Raw genomic sequence first — 15,737 nt, 5'->3', positions numbered from 1 at the left:
GTGCACTGTTGACAAGCATCCCAGATGAATGTGCAGTAGGTGGTCCTCGGGTTGCTCTAATTGATGGAGGGGATGGTGACTGTTTACATGGAGAACTAGTTTTCTTAAAGCTGTCCCAGGTGGCTTGTACTAGGAAGTGGGGTTTTAATCACACTCATTTTCCACTGCTCTGGGAGGCACTTCATGTAGGGGCAGAAGAGGGGTGGCCAGGCCAGGGATGGTTGGCACAGAATTGCTGATGGGCCTCCCAGTCCCCTCAGTACACTCCATGGAGGAGATGCTCAAGTGAGAAGGTCAAGCATCTGGCTAGAAAGTATGCCAAACTATTTAGAAGGTTTGATTATGTTTATAAGGAAAGAGTGGGGCAAAAAAGTACATTTTGTGGATCTAAGTCAAAGGAAATCAAGATTTAAATACAGATTTGGGAACCTCCAAAATGTCCCATTCCAGGGATGTGGTGACATCCATTTAACTGAATATTAATGCAGTCATTTACACATGATGGTGACATAAGCTATGAAAATGAGCTAATGACAGAATGCAAATGAAAAAAAATCTAGGACGCAGAACATTCAGTATGTTTACAATGCAGAAGAAATACATAACGGTATATAGAGAAAAAATTTGAAAATTCACCAAAATATTAGTGTTAGTCAAATGGAAAGAGCTGGGATATATTTTTCTCTATTTCTATCTTAATTTTTCTCTTGTACATTTTCCTAGTTGCCCATAATTACAAAAATAAATCCTGAAAACCTGCATTTCAAAGCCATTATCAAGTGGATGAGAACAATGTCATTTCCCTTTGTCAGAGTCCCACATTCAAAACCTCCAAGAGCAATGTACACAGGTTCTTAAAAAAATCTACAAAATCTTGCACCAGTCTGAAGAGCCCATCAGCCCCCTGCCTCCACCCCGGATCCATTTTCCAGTGTTGCCTTTTCAGTACTAGAATGAATCAAATCAGCAATCTTTTCTCTCCTGTCAGCAACCATGGTTACTTACTCTGGGTATAGATGACTGCTCACGCCCAGGGAGGTTATAAATAAGCCTCCTGAACGGTTATTAAAAACCAGGACACTGGAAAAATTTCCCTGAACCCAGGAAATGTGAGACCATGACCTGTAACAGGGATGCATCGGCCCCTCTAGGGTGAGCTCTGTCCAGACTGGTCTGTCCTTTGCCCCCCATTCCACTCACCTGGCTCTAAGAATATCCTCTGCTTCCACACCACGGAATTGACCCAAAAAGAGAAAAGTAAGTTGCACAGATTTTGTCACAACTTTCTGCTGGTTTTCATCTGGCCCTTGGTCTGTGAGTCTTGTTCAGAGCCATGAACCAGCAAGAGGGCACTGCTTCCATAAGGAACACAGTGAAAGTCACCCCGTGGGACCAGTCAGAAACCCAAATCACATCCTCAACACTGAGCTCTGTCCAATCTGCCGTTGCAAAACATCTCCTTGCTGGCCTGAATTCCCCACATCTAAATCACCACAGAGACATGCCACTGTCTCCAGAAACCCATGGCAAACCTACATAATAGACATATGACCTCAAGTTCACATGATGGGGCTTCTGAGATCCGGGATCAGTCTCAGATGGATGGGACACACTAGATGGGATGGGCTCAGTAGCAGACACCTGTGCTGTTTACTTCCTTGCAGTACTATCCCATTTCCTTTGAATATACTACCTTGATTTCTCTTTGAGAAGCCCATCTCCCTTCTCAGTCCCTGCAGTTGGGATGGGCTTGACCCCACTGCCTAGTTCTGATCGGCACGTGACTCAAGATGGACCAATCAGAGCATCAGTCTTCTGCTCCTCCCACCACAGGAGTTAGTTTAAGAACTGTTAGGTGACCCAAGTCAGGCAAATGAGACCCAATTCTGGGGCTTTCGGTGATACTATTAAGAAAGATGAGTTCCCATTCCCTTTCATTTGAAGCTAATGGATGTTAGCCTAGAGCTGCCCACAGCTATCTCTGCTACCACTGGGAAGAGCCTGCCTGAGAACCAAGCCAGTATTCAGGGAGAAAATAAGAATATATAGAGAGGGGATCCCTGGGTGGCTCAGCGGTTTAGTGCCTGCCTTTGGCCCAGGGCGTGATCCTGGAGTCCCGGGATCGAGTCCCACATTGGGCTCCCGGCATGGAGCCTGCTTCTCCGTCCTCCTGTGTCTCTGCACCCCCCATCATAAATAAATAAATAAATAAATAAATAAATAAATAAATAAATAAATAAATAAATAAATACATACATAAATAAATAAATAAATCTTAAAAAAAAAAAAAGAATAGAGAGAGAGAGGGGGAAGGAAGGTGGGTCCTGAGGACATCATTTGGGCCCTTGGATCCAGCTGTTCCCAGAACCAAAATTCTATGAACTCTGTAGACACTTGATTAAAAAACAAAACAAAACTTATTTGTTTACACTAGCCAAGTTGCGATTATGACACTTGCAAACAAGAGTTCTGTAATTCCCATGAAGGAAGACAATCCCTACATATTTTCCAGGCTGGCCCTGAGGCCAACTGACAGGACTTTGGATTTTCTAATCTGTAACTCCAGACTGGGCCACCCATCATTCCCAGGGGAAGGGATGAACAAAGGATCTGGGCCATAAGATTCATGAGCATGAGTGAGGTGTGGCTGCTCAAGTAACGGGCACCAGCTGGTTAGGAGGTTTTACCCAGCAATTTAAATAAAGAAACTGGGGTAGCGGATGCATATCCAAACTATGCAGAAGAAAAGGAGCAATGTTCCTGCCCAGAATTAAATATAGAAATGTTTTGCATTACAAGGATTAAAAAACATTTCAGACATTCTTGGTCAAGTGAGCTGATCCAGTTGTTGCTTCAGATCCCCACACTATTGTTCTCTTGTTCTCTACCAGTTTGCCAGCAATGCTGAAAAGTTACTCTGTGACCCCCTAGCAATCAATATATCTTGATGTTGCAGGATGAAGTGTCCCTTGTCAAGATGAGGAGGTGGTACAGGTGTGGAGGTGTCACAACCATGCAACACTCTTTAAAGGCAGCAGGAAGCCCTTTTGGACTTCCATTTCTACTGTGTCTCTACGTATCCAGGCCAATGACACATGTGCTTTCAGCACTAAATGGCCAGCATTTTTAATCATAGAGTTGGCAAACTTTTATACATTTCTAGGTTTTTAATTCTATCCTCTTCTGTCTCTCCAGACCCATCCCCCAAGGGCACTGTAAACCGGCCAATATTCTCTCCTAGGTCACCATCCCATCCATCCTCTTATATCAGTCGTCACTGTTGTTTATACTGTGGGCCTTCTTTCATGTGTTTATAGTTGCCATACATTCCTACCACCGGGCCTTTACACATGCTGCTCTTGCTGCCTGGAATCCTCCTTCCCTTGTCTTTTAAGCTTCACTTTTTCAGGATACCCTATCTGACCTCCCTGACTTGGCTATACCCCTTTTTTGTATGCCCTCCTAGCCCACAATTACCACAGATTCAATTTCATATTGTACAATTATATGCTTACTATCTACCAAACTCCACTAGATCGTGAGGGGCAGGAAGGTAGGCCCCTTGTCCACTTAGCTCAGCACTGTATCCCTAGTGCCTTGCACAGGCAGTGGCACCTACTTAATAGTATTATCCGCTAATGGCACTGAGCGCTTAGAGGAGAGGCGCTGTCCTGAGTTCTTTATAGGAATTAATTCCTTTAATTCCCATGACAACCCTAGAAGGCAGGGCTGTCTTTTCATTCAAGGATGGGGACACAGAAAAGATAAGCCCAAGGTCACAGAGGTATCAAAGCACAAAGTCCAATTTCCAACTCTGGCAGACTGGTCTACAGACCATGCTCTCAGTCACTCTGTGGTAACTCACAGGGTAGGCACTCAAGTCACAGTGGCTGGCCAAATGAATGAATGAATGGATGGAAACCATCCTTTCTTTACTCTCATCCACACCCACACTTCCTTCCTTCAGGTCCCAGCTCTCTGACCCAGCCACTCCTTATGGCATGTGGCTGATCCTCAAGGAAGAGCCGTGTTCCCAGCCTCACTGCTGTGCTCCAGGGCTCCAGCTGACCATCTCCTATTGTCTTTTGGTGTGGCCTCTGAGGCCACTGGTCCCAATCTGAACTCTACTCTTTCCCTGGCCCCAGTGTGACTTGAACCATGGCCGTAACTTGCACTATAGGCTTCCTCTCCTCTCTGAGGGCGCCAACCCCGGGACAATCTGCACCTGTCTCTTTTAAGTGCCTCTGACCCAGCACACCACTGTGGACTGCCAGCCTTGCCTTCTGCCATGCTCTCCAGCTTTGCTCCAGCCCCGCCAGGGCCAGATGGACATTAACAAACTGGCTATGACAGGAAAAGAAATCCTCATCCCTTCAGATTGAGTCCTGTGCAAATCCCGACTGTGACCATAACCCTTTGTGTGAGGATGCTACCAAGGAGGTTAAGAGCAAGGGCCTTGCAGACTCTCACACCCAGGTTCAGGTCCTGGTCTGTCAGTGGGGACCACGGGGAGGCCACAACTCCTGTGAACCCAAGCGTACTTCTCTGTAAAATGGGGAAGCACTCAGACTTCTCTCACAGGGCTGTTAGGAGGATTTAAAGAGATGTTACATGTGAAACCATCATGTCAGACCACAGTCTACGGTCTTACAGCTGTCCCTGTTACTATCTGCAATCCTGTGATCACCCAGGCTGCAAGCTGCTTGGCAGGCATGTTTAGGCAATGGCAGGGTTCAAGAGCTTCTGCAAGGCTCCACACAGTGCTAGTGTAAATGGTGACTGTGCTCGCCTGACTCACTCTGTGTGAGCATAATGGATGGACTGTGTTTTCCAGGGACAAGGGGCAGTGTGCTCCTGGTTCTAAACAAATCAGGGGGTAGCAAAGCCCAGATCTGAGGCTGGCAAGTCACTGGGGCTGTTTCTCCAGATCTATTCAAAGGAAAAATGCTGCCTACAAAATGATCATGCTTCGTGCCAGTTTAAACACTACAAACTTACTCAGTAACATGAGTTACTGACGAGGAAGAAAAAAAAAATCCATTATCTTGAAAACTAGCTTTCACCCAAGGATCAAGGTGTTTTGACTAAGCCTTCTCTGACACATACTTGTTACTCACAGAGTGGGATTCCAGGATTTAAAGATACACAGTTCTGAGCACTGCCTTCTCCAAAGACTAGGGAATTTTCTAGCAAATTTATTTATTTATTTATTTATTTATTTATTTATTTATTTACTTACTAATACCTTGTATCTGTTTATTTAGAAACTGTCTAGATTTGCAAAGATTCTTTATTAACTTATTTACATAAGATCAAGTTAATTGAGAGAAAAATTTAAATGCAGTTAACAAATTTTGAAACGTATATACTTATAAACAAGGACAGATGATTTAGACAGTAACTTGGAGGCTTTAAAATTTTATCAAGCTATCTAATCAAAAAGCCCATACTTGCTATTCTTTGAAGTATGGGAAGGAACAACAGGATACCACCTATATTAAGATATTTCTTTTTTAGAAAAACAAGACAAAGAATCTCCTTATAAGATTTCTTCACTTTTTGTTTTAGGTTCTTCCTAAATGCACGACTTTGTTCACGTTAAAAGCCCCCCCAAAAGGTCAGTGCAATTCCAAATTGTTCTTGGTGAAACTGTGCCAGTTACAGTATTTGTATTGTAGAGAAAAGATACACCTGGAAAAAGCACAGTTTTAGATTGAGATCTTGTGAGAACTGGTAGGGTCTTTTTTTATTTTATTTTATTTTATTTTATTTTATTTTATTTTATTTATTTATTTATTCATTCATTCATTCATTCATTCATTCATGAGGGACACAAAGGGAGAGGCAGAGACATAGCAAATTTAAATGCAATAGTTCGGATTGGCAGCAAAACGGCCAACTTTCTTTTTTTTTAAATTATTTATTTATTTTTCAATTTTTTAAAAGATTTTATTTATTTATTCATGGGAGACACAGAGAGAGAGGCAGAGACACAGGCAGAGGGAGAAGCAGGCTCCATGCAGGGAGCCTGATGTGGGACTTGATCCCGGGTCTCCAGGATCACACCCTGGGCTGACGGCGGCGCTAAACCGCCGAGCCACCCAAGCTGCCCAACGGCCAACTTTCTAAGTCTAGTCAATACCATGTCTTTGGTGTGTGTGTGTGTGTGTGTGTGTGTGTGCGTGCGCGCGCACGCACGTGCAGCATAGGATCCTGAAGGCTATTAAAGGTTTGCTCCAGTGACCAAGGATGAAGCAGTGCTTAGAATATGAGCTGCAATCTTTCTTCCACACTGCTGTGTCTGACAGATCTCTGGAAACAGAGGGGCACAGAATGTATTTCTTCAGTTTCCTATTTCTCATGCTCTTCATATGCTGGTTAAAAAAAAAGAGGATCCCATGGGAACATTTGCAAATCTAAAAATGCAAACCTGCACAGCTGGTGGACGCTGGGAGATGTCAGTAGCCAAAACATCCCTGGAGGCCAAAAGTGTGCACCAGTATGCTTGGGGTAAGAATGATAAAAATGAAATCATAACAAAAAGTATCAGGTAACCATAATAGAAGGTCCTCGGTGTCAAAGACTATACTAATGAGTTTAAATGCATTATCATTTAATTCTCCCAAAAACACTATGAAGGAAGTACTATTATTCACCAAATTCCATAGATGAGGTAACTGAACAGAATGTAAGCAATTTGTTCAAGGCCACATAGCTCCAACATGATGAAGGGTGCATTTGAACTGGTACTCCGAATCATTAATTGACAATCCGAAAAGCTAGGGCTCGTGGGAGAATTTCCAAAGAGACTAACGATGAAGTTAAAATTGTGCCCATCCTACCAACTCCCTTTTGCCATCTGTGCTGTCCAATAGGGCGGCTGCTAGCTATATGTGGCTACTGAAATTAAATGCAGTTTCAAATTTTGGTCAGTGCTGTTGAGGACTTGAAATGTGGCTAGTGAGGCTGATGGCCTAAAATTTTAATTTCATTTAATTTGCATGGATCGAAATTTCAAGAGTCCCATGTGACTGTTGACTTCACTGGGCAGTGCTGATCTCAGAAATTTATTTTTTTAGCTGTATCAGACATGGTTTAGGGATGCTTCCCCCAAATCTCAGAGACAGAGGGACATTAGGATGCTTTGCCCAAGAGCCCATAGAAAATCATGGAGATAAACTCCATGCCTCTTTTTTAGGATGAGAGATGGTATATTCTATGGCCGTAAGACCATAGACTGTGTGGTCTCACATGATGATTTCACATGTAACATGTCTTTAAATCCTAACAGCCCTGTGAGAGAAGTCTGATTATCTTCCCCACATACCAATATGTGTATGTTTCAAACACACCAAACATGGCCTTTCCAATATTTCCCAACACCCAGATCTCCTGATTTTCTCCTAACTCGCTGCATGAGGACAATAAAGTCAAAGCAGACAAGCCCAGGAACAACTGTCCTCAGACAGTGGTCACATTAGCTTCAGGAGGGAGTTGGTTAAAATGCATGCTCCTGGGTACCCCCTCCATAGGGTCTGATGCAGGAGGTCTAAGGGGAGGCCCTGGATCCCAGATTTGAATCAAGCAGTCAAGGTCTAATGCAGGTGGTCTAGCTTTGAGAAACGCTGCTTTAGAGGCTGAATTACATATTTATCTCCTGGCCTCTTAAATAATTAAAGCATATACATTTTTTGAGGATAGCACAAACTGGGCTGAAAGCCAGGCAGTCATCACTCTGCACTAATTGCTCACTTCTATGACATGAGGTAAAGTGCTTGGTCACTAAGGCCTCATTTTCGTTTCATATGAAACATAAGGGTAAGGATATCTGCTATTATTTGTCCTCTAGGACAAATGAGAACACAGGCGGGAACGCATCTGGGAGGGATACAGACATTTTGCTTGTCTAGCAGAGAGTTGAAATAGATTTCTCATTTAAAAATTTTTCATCTTTAACTTGTCTGAAGAAACTGGAACTGTTGGCAACCTGGTATGGTTAAGAGTGCTGCTCTGGGGTCATATGCACATGTTCAGGTCCCCACTCCACCCTTTAAAAGCTGGGTGACTCAGGGCAAATCCTTCAACTTCTCTGTGCTTTGGTTTCTTCAACTCTGAAATGGGAATCTTAATAGTATATCTGTTTTGTAGGGCTGTGAGGGTCTAATTAAGTGAGTTAATATTTATAAAGTGCTGAGAACAAAGTTTGGCACATGGTAAGAGCTACCCAACTGCTAGTTGAATAAATAAATGTCTTTGCATGTGGCAACAACCAGCTGGAGCTGAGCAGTGCCTGTCACCTCCAGATGGGGCTGACATGCACAAGCTTATCACAAGCACCACCAAGACCCATTTGACCATGGGGTCCCTGATATAAGTGGGTGTGTCTCCCTCCTCGGTGTTCAGCCCATAAGGGAAGTGCATCTCAGGACAGTACTTCTCAGCTATCCATGGCGAAGGACCTGTTTTTAATTTTCAATCCACTGTGGACAAATATGAGACCCTCCTGAGCCTGAGTGACACACAGCACATGCCACATACAACTTACTCATGGGTTGTACAAGACCCTGACTGGTCAGTACCTGGACCGGAGCCCATCGAGCGTGCACCTGGACATTGCAGCAGTGTCAAATTGTTTCAAGAGTTCCTAAACATTGTCATTTTTAGTACCCATCTCACTGCAGACTGCAGCTAGCTTCCATCCTCAGGCTCCATGCTGTGCAGTACCATCTTAGAGATTATCTACAGCCGTCTTCACATGCATGCAAACCAGCTGGACAATTTGGCTGGAGAAGGCAGGCTCTGGATTGTTTCTCTCTCTCTCTCCCCACTTGGGTCCTTTTCAGCTTGCCTGCCTTCTCTTGTCTATCTACATTTCTTTTGAGAACATCTTACACATTAAAATGAGCTCCCTAATGAGATACTGGGGTTCAGAACAGCTTTGGAAGCTGTCATGGGTGCTCTGGTGTCTCAAGCACTACTCAGTTTTGTGAGTACTGCCTCCAGCTCACAGCTGCCTCTTCTCCTGAATGTTATCTTTGGCCAATAGCACCTGCCATGCCCCCCGCCCATATCCACAACCTTGTCCCAAAGCTGCTCTCTAGTAGCTCAGAGCCGGTGACTGACAGACACGGTGGTGTGAGACGTCAGCCCCTTTGTTGAAAGAGTGAGCCAACTGTATGATGCAGCCCATCCTCCAGAGCCTCCTGTGAGGTCAGGCTGAGGTTAGATTCCAGACCCAGTTGGCTCCTCCCCCAACCCTAGCCTATCTCTCTCAGTCCCCTTCCCTGGGAGCATGCACTGAATGTGTCATAGGCATCCTCAACCCTGTCTCAGGCCCTGCTTATAGGGAGTGCGATTCAAAGAGAGAAGCCATCTGAAATTGGGGTTCCCCTCCTAGACAACCTGTCGGAGGAAGGCACATGGCAGGAACAACATGAAAGTCCTGACAACCAGCATTAGGTCACCCAGAAATTATTACCTCTTGCTTTCTGCTTTCCAGGTGAACAGAACCTACCTGTGGCATTAGACAGGGCCAGTGATTCCATGGAGCCTGGAGGGGTCTGCTCGGTGGGCGTCATGTTCTCAGTATATTTCAGGGAACTGATCGGATGGCGGGTCCGACACTGCTGAGTGGATATGCCTCCTTCCTCCTCCTCTTCCTCCTCCTCATATTTGGGGACTGGGATGTTGCCTCGGGTTTCACTGAAGCTCTGACTGGACATATCGCTGTAGCTCTCCTGGGATCTCAACCTTCCAGGGTAATAGTCCTCTCGGCATTCCTTCATGAAGCTACCACCGTGCCCCTTCATGGCCAGTGATGAGCTCCTTTTGGGGTTGCTGAAGTGCTTGCCCCACATGTCGGACTGGGCCCCGGCCCCCTGCCCTCCCGGACTGTAGGACGTTCTGATGTTGCACTGGCTGAGAAGCTGCAGAGGACTCTGGGACTGGTTCTGCTCCATCTTGTTCCCATAATGGTAGGGCTCATCCCGGCTCCTCCAAATGGGGTCCCGGTTGAGGCTGGGCGTCTGGCTGGACAAGCTGAGCAGGTCCATCTGCAGCGACAGGGGGTCCACGTCGGCCGACAGCCGGTTGGAACTCACCTGCAGCTGGCTGTGCTGGTTCAGCATGGGCTCCTCTGCCTTGCCCTTGTTCTTGCCGATTTTGGCACTGCGCCGGGACTCCTTGGCCCTGGCATTCTGGAAAGCCGAATCAGATGAGTCAGAGCCGTTGGGGTCCTCCCCGGCACTGCAGGCCCGCGAGCAGAATATCTGGCCCTGCTTTGGGAGGAATGGCCGCCCCAGGAGGGATTTCTTGCAGTGAGCACAGCAGAAACAGGTCTCGGTGGCATGCCAGTGTTGGCCGTCGTAGGTCATCTGACCCTGGTCAATCCCTGGGGACAGAAAAGACATGGAAGAGGCTGACAACTGCTTAGAGCCCTGTATTATGATGTGAAACACACAGCATCCTGGTTTGGCCCAGGATTCCAAACAGAACAGAATAAAATAACAATAAATCAATAATCAGGACCTCATATAAATGGTCCTCATGTCCTCTTATGAGAGCCCCCTTGTTCTACCACTCAGCTGCTTCTTAACTCATTTGCTCTGAGCAGAAAAAAAAAAAAAAAAATTAGATCAAAATGGCCTGCCCATGAATCCTTCTGCCTGGGACAAAATCCTCCAGACAAAGTAACAATATTGATACTAACACAGGAGAAAACACTGCTTCAAGTGCTTCCTTTGCATATATGTAAAGTCATTTAGTTCCTTCACCATATGAGGTAGGTTTCTAATATTATTTCCAATTCTCAGATGAAAAAACAGAGGTTCAGGAGGGTTCAAAAACTTGCCTAACTCAATACAACTAAGAATCACAGGTGAGATCTGTATTCGGAAGTCTGGCCCGTACCTGTCGAATCTGACATTTTCTCTTTCACTCTACTTGGGGATCCGCTCAAACACCAACTCCTTGGAGACGTCTTTCTGTACATCTGATAGCATACACTCCCCATTCTTCACCCTGACCTGCTGTACTTTCTTCACAGCATGAATACTGCTTGACATTGCACCACTACACAGGTGCATCTGCTTATTAATTCTCTCCCCCACCAGAAGTGAAGCTCTAGGACAACAGAGTCATTAGTTTTCTGTGGCATGTCCAGGAACATGGCCTGATGCATCAGAGGGGCTCTTTATATATTGACTGGATGAACTGAATCCCATACCAGTATAGGCCATTCAGATGAAGAAATCACCGTAACAGTTCCGTGGAAAAGAAAAAAGTGGATTTCGACACTCAGTAAGGAAAAACTTGGGTGTGGTTCATCAAAGACACCCTCCATAAGCACGCACACCCTTTGTTTCATGTCGCCAGGGAAGGAAGAAACACATTTCCTCCCCATGCCAAGGCTGTCCTGGTTTGCATTATCTTGTTACACCTGCCCTGCAGGAACCGCCCAGAGGCCCAAGTGCTCTTGCTTCTTGGCATCTCTTCCACCCCCTGCTGGTTCTAGGACTTCATCTTCCCGTGGGACGCCATCTTCTTGCCAGCTTTGGACCATGAGCTTTGGGCAAGCCTAAAGCCATGCCTGGGACCTAGCACTGGCCAGTAAAAAAACTGTATCTTCCACCCTAGTGACTGCTTCAGAGGTTGGGTACATAGCTTGCACTAGACCAGTGGGAGAGTTCCCTGGGACAATTGCTAAGAGTGTGACGTAGGGAGGCTCTATTTTGACAGCAGTTACTAAATTGGCAGAATGGAAGTCTGGACACATTGGGGTCCCCTACCTGTGAGGAGAGCCTGTGGGGTGTTCAGTCTCATGCAATTACTGTAGGATGGAAGGGGACCTTTGCAAGACTCCTGATTTTTGATAATAAAAACCTTCTCAGAAAGGAAAGGAAGTACTAATGTAAACCTTCACCTTTAGTGGCTGACAGTCCTGAGCCTTGGACTTTCCAGAAATAACTTTGAGAGACGTGTCTAGAGAGGTGGTCAGTAAGAAACAGGAAAGCAATCTCTACCCAGAAAAAGAGAAAGGCAAGAATAAAGGGCAAAAAGGCAAAGCAGTGGTCCTGGCCTTCTGTGTTCTCTGCCGCCTACCTTCAGGTCCCTGGAGCACTGGAAGAGAGAGGCACAGGACCTTTCCTCCCCTCTGAGCTCCACCCCAAACTAAGAGGTCTCTGTTTTTATTTGAGAATCTGGCCCTAGGGAGTAAGAGGGGAGTTTTAGAGGGACAGGAGCAGCCATGAAGGCACTCCAAGGCAGAATGGCCACTGTGGGGATCTAGTCCCTTTCAACAGGGCATTCCCAGGAGGGGTGAGCACTGGCGGGGCGGGGCTGGAGACAGGACCCAGAGCCACCGCTCCATCCATGCTTTCTCCCCTGGCTTCTAGGAGTGCGCAGGGCAGGCCGCACATGGGGGCAGAGCCCTGTTGTGGTTAGGAGTGACGCTTCAGGAGTTCCTGAGGAGTCAGAGGAAACAAGGTTCCCATCTCATCCCAGCTGAAGCCCATCTGCTGAGCTTCCAATCTTGGCTCTGCAGCTGTGTGACCCTAAGCAAGCGGCTTCGTTTCTCTGCCTCAGTCCCCTCTGTAGGGGACTGGAGATAATAATAGTTGTGACTTCACAGGGTTGTTGTGAGTTAATCTGCAGAGGGTACTTGGGCCTGCATTTGCTAGCCATCCCCAGTGCTCTTCTTCTATTTTTGTTAGGTCCTAATGCCTAACGTCTTCCTCTCTGTACTGAGGGCCATGGCCTGGACGTGGTCCAAGAAAGGCTGGCTGGGTCTTCCCTGCCCTCCCCTGCGGCAGGCTGTGCTCACACCCTGGGCTGCCCTGCATCCCAAGCAGCTGCAGCCTCACCGGCTGGTTGTCAGAGGCACACAGGAAGCCTAGTTCCCGTATGGGCCCTTGCCAGCTGCCTCTCCCTGCTTCTGTGAGGACGTGTGCTCAGATGGGGCAGCAGGAGCCCAGTTCTGGAGAAAGGGTCTTGCAGAAGGCTGGGCTGGGGCGAGCAGAGAGGAAGAAGGGGACAAAATGGCTCAACAGGCAGTGAGCCATTTGTGGTCCCTGATAAACATCCCTGATGTCAGATAGTCCTCTGAACTAGTCCTGAACTCGAAACATCTGGAAAAGGGCTCTGCTGTTCTACATCTAAGCGTTCCTTTTTAATTCCCCCCTCTAAGCCCTGTAAGCCCTCCTCGGAGGGTGTGTGTGTCTACTGCTGCTCTAGCTTCAGTCTGTTTATAGGACTGTTTACTCTGCTGCGCGCAGGCAAAAGTACCGTTGCCCTAGCAACGGCTGCCTGATGCAGAGTCCACTCTGGGCGGCTGTATAAATATGCAATATTTGTATAATATGGTCAGAGCAAAGCACCAGGAGATGGTGGTATGCATGATATACAGAACACACCCTTTCACTGTTGCAGGAAAATTAGGTTTCACAGAAAAGTAGATTGAGGAGAAAAAAAATATCCGGGGCTGTATTTTAACTACAGCAACGATAATACTGCAGGCCATGGAGGTCCCCTTTTCTGGTAAAACATTGATGCCTTTTTATGGATTTAAGTGGGAGGAGGAGGGAACGCCAATCAAAGTCTCGAATAGCTAGAAGGAGAAAGAGAAGAAAACAGAGGGGCCTTCTGAGGGAGGCATGCTGTGGTGACAGACATATTTTCTCTCTTCCAAGTTGGTGAGCAAAAATTCTAAGTGGTGGTTTCTGGAGAGGCTTTTAAGCCTCAATGGAAAGGAACAGAAGAAACAGCAACACCAGTGAGAAGGAGGTGTCATGGCTGCAGGTTAACTATCTGTGCGCTCGGCACCTGCTGGCAGACCAGAATCCAGGGTGAGCAGCACTGGGTCTGAAAGCTTCACTGCTCTCCCCTGACACAGCCCATCCTGTCCTTCCTCACATGGCCAGCCACCTGTCCACATCATCTCCCTGTCTCCTAACTCTTACCATCAGAGCAGGTCTGTTTCACTGTTTCAATCTTGTGAGAAATGAAAGCTGCTGGGCCCTTGGTTGAGGTATCAGGCGGTGAGAGAGTGAGGCCTTCAGAGGAAAGTGGATCTGCACATCACCCAGGCCCCCAGCAGGGAATACTGCTGGATAATACTGCTGCATAGCAATAGTGAACTCCGGGCCCGTGGGGATCCCAGCTCAGAAAGACCTCGCAGAAGCAGGCCAGGAGTCTGTGGGACAGACTTCCCAATGACAAACGACCACTGAACACATAGTAGGTGCCTAGTCCATAAAGCTGTGATTTTCATCGGCTCACAAAGCTCTCCACATTACTAGCCAGGTTTTCATTTGATTAATATCACTTCTGATGAAGCAAGGAGACAAAGTCACCTCTTTCTGTTCCTGATAAAATCTTTGAAGTGGGGCAAAATGGGCTCCCAGACTGATTATCTCCCCATCTTCCCTCTAGAGGTAAGAAGCTGGCAGCTTCTGAGCAGATTTCTTGGAAGAACACAAGCCATAGCAAAGAGCAGGCTGCTGGTCTCACAGACGTTCATCCCCTGCCAACTCTTTCTTTTCCTTTTTAAAGGGTGGCTCATTCTCAAGGTGCCAGAACAGGCAAGTTGAATGAAGAAGCCACAGATGCAGCATGATTTGGAATAGCACTGAAGGGTTGAACAAATCGGTTATTTGTAAAAGGGAAATGATTTCCACCATCTCAGATCTGCTGCTTATTTGGGGAGTTGAGAGCTTATAAGCTATTTCAGGTTCTCTTGCTTTGTATTTGGCTGGGTCAGCTTTTGCTGTTTTTTTTTTAAAGACATGCTTGCCAGAAACCATTTGGTTTTCTTGACTACCTCTTCCTACCAAGAGGGCTATTTTGGTTCCTCCCTCCACTGATCCTCAAGTTTTCCAAGATGTGGAAGACATCTGCTTATATTTTCCCTCATAGTTTCCTTCTGAGACCTCTCCTTGTCCACTCAGTAGTGGGGCTGTATATCACATAACCCTATTTCGGGGTGGGAGGTGAGGGTTATGATGCCGGCAGACCAACCAAAATACCCTATTCTCTTTTTTCCAGGATGCAACACATGACCAAACCAGGGATGATAAGATTCCTATTGGAAGGAACTGATTTAGATACCAGAACAGACATGGCCCCATTCCTTTTGGGAATGTGAGTGCTAAGATTATGTATAAGTGGGGAGTCCTCTTAGCCAGCATGTGAAGACAGCTTCCTTTTTAGCAATGGAAATAGAAGGCAAGCAGAGCTGACACAAAAAACCCTCAGACTTTGTCTAAACCCTTGAGCCATCCCTACCTGAAGCAAGAATACTCCTTGGCCTTTCCAGTAACAGGAGCCAAGAAATTCCCCTGTTGGCTTAAGCCAGTATGAGTTGGCCAAAGGGCTTCTAACTATATCAGACACTAAGTAGGACTGAGTCAAGCACCAAGCGCTGCCTCACCTATGTGTTGGGCACAGGTGTCGCAGTATTCTGCATACAAGGACTCGAAGCAGTGACAACAGTAGGGCCTTCCCTCTTTCATGATGTAGCGCTGGCCACCAAGCACGGTCTCGCACTCAAAGCAGCAGAAGTGTTTCATGTGCCAGTGGCGTCCCTCGGCTTCTGTGCATTCATCTGCAAAGATGATCTGGAGATGGGGAAGCCAAATGATGAGTGTTTAAGACCCAGCCCTGAGAACGCACTCAAAAAGAAAACAGCTATAGGGGCCCCAAACTAGAAGGATAGGAAAGCAGGTCCTTCCCACCAATTATTA

At 46.5% G+C, this 15,737-nt stretch overlaps 1 protein-coding gene across 10 annotated transcripts in view; it reads right to left on the bottom strand.

Moving 5' to 3' along the window:
* PRICKLE2 (prickle planar cell polarity protein 2) overlaps positions 1-15,737 on the bottom strand; it is a 321,924-nt gene that overhangs the window by 32,297 nt on the left and 273,890 nt on the right. For all 10 annotated transcript variants that reach the window (XM_025456470.3, XM_025456472.3, XM_025456473.3 and 7 more), the window contains 2 exons: positions 15,425-15,611; positions 9,515-10,390 (listed from right to left, as the gene is read on the bottom strand). In XM_025456470.3, the coding sequence (XP_025312255.1) occupies positions 9,515-10,390; positions 15,425-15,611 (1,063 nt within the window). The remainder of the gene's footprint in view (positions 1-9,514; positions 10,391-15,424; positions 15,612-15,737) is intronic.

The sequence above is a fragment of the Canis lupus genome, chromosome 20 (genome assembly GCF_003254725.2).
Source record: "Canis lupus dingo isolate Sandy chromosome 20, ASM325472v2, whole genome shotgun sequence".
Lineage (NCBI taxonomy): Eukaryota > Metazoa > Chordata > Mammalia > Carnivora > Canidae > Canis > Canis lupus.
The sequence above is the reverse complement of the archived record's forward strand: the minus strand, read 5'-3'. Positions and strand labels throughout refer to the sequence as shown.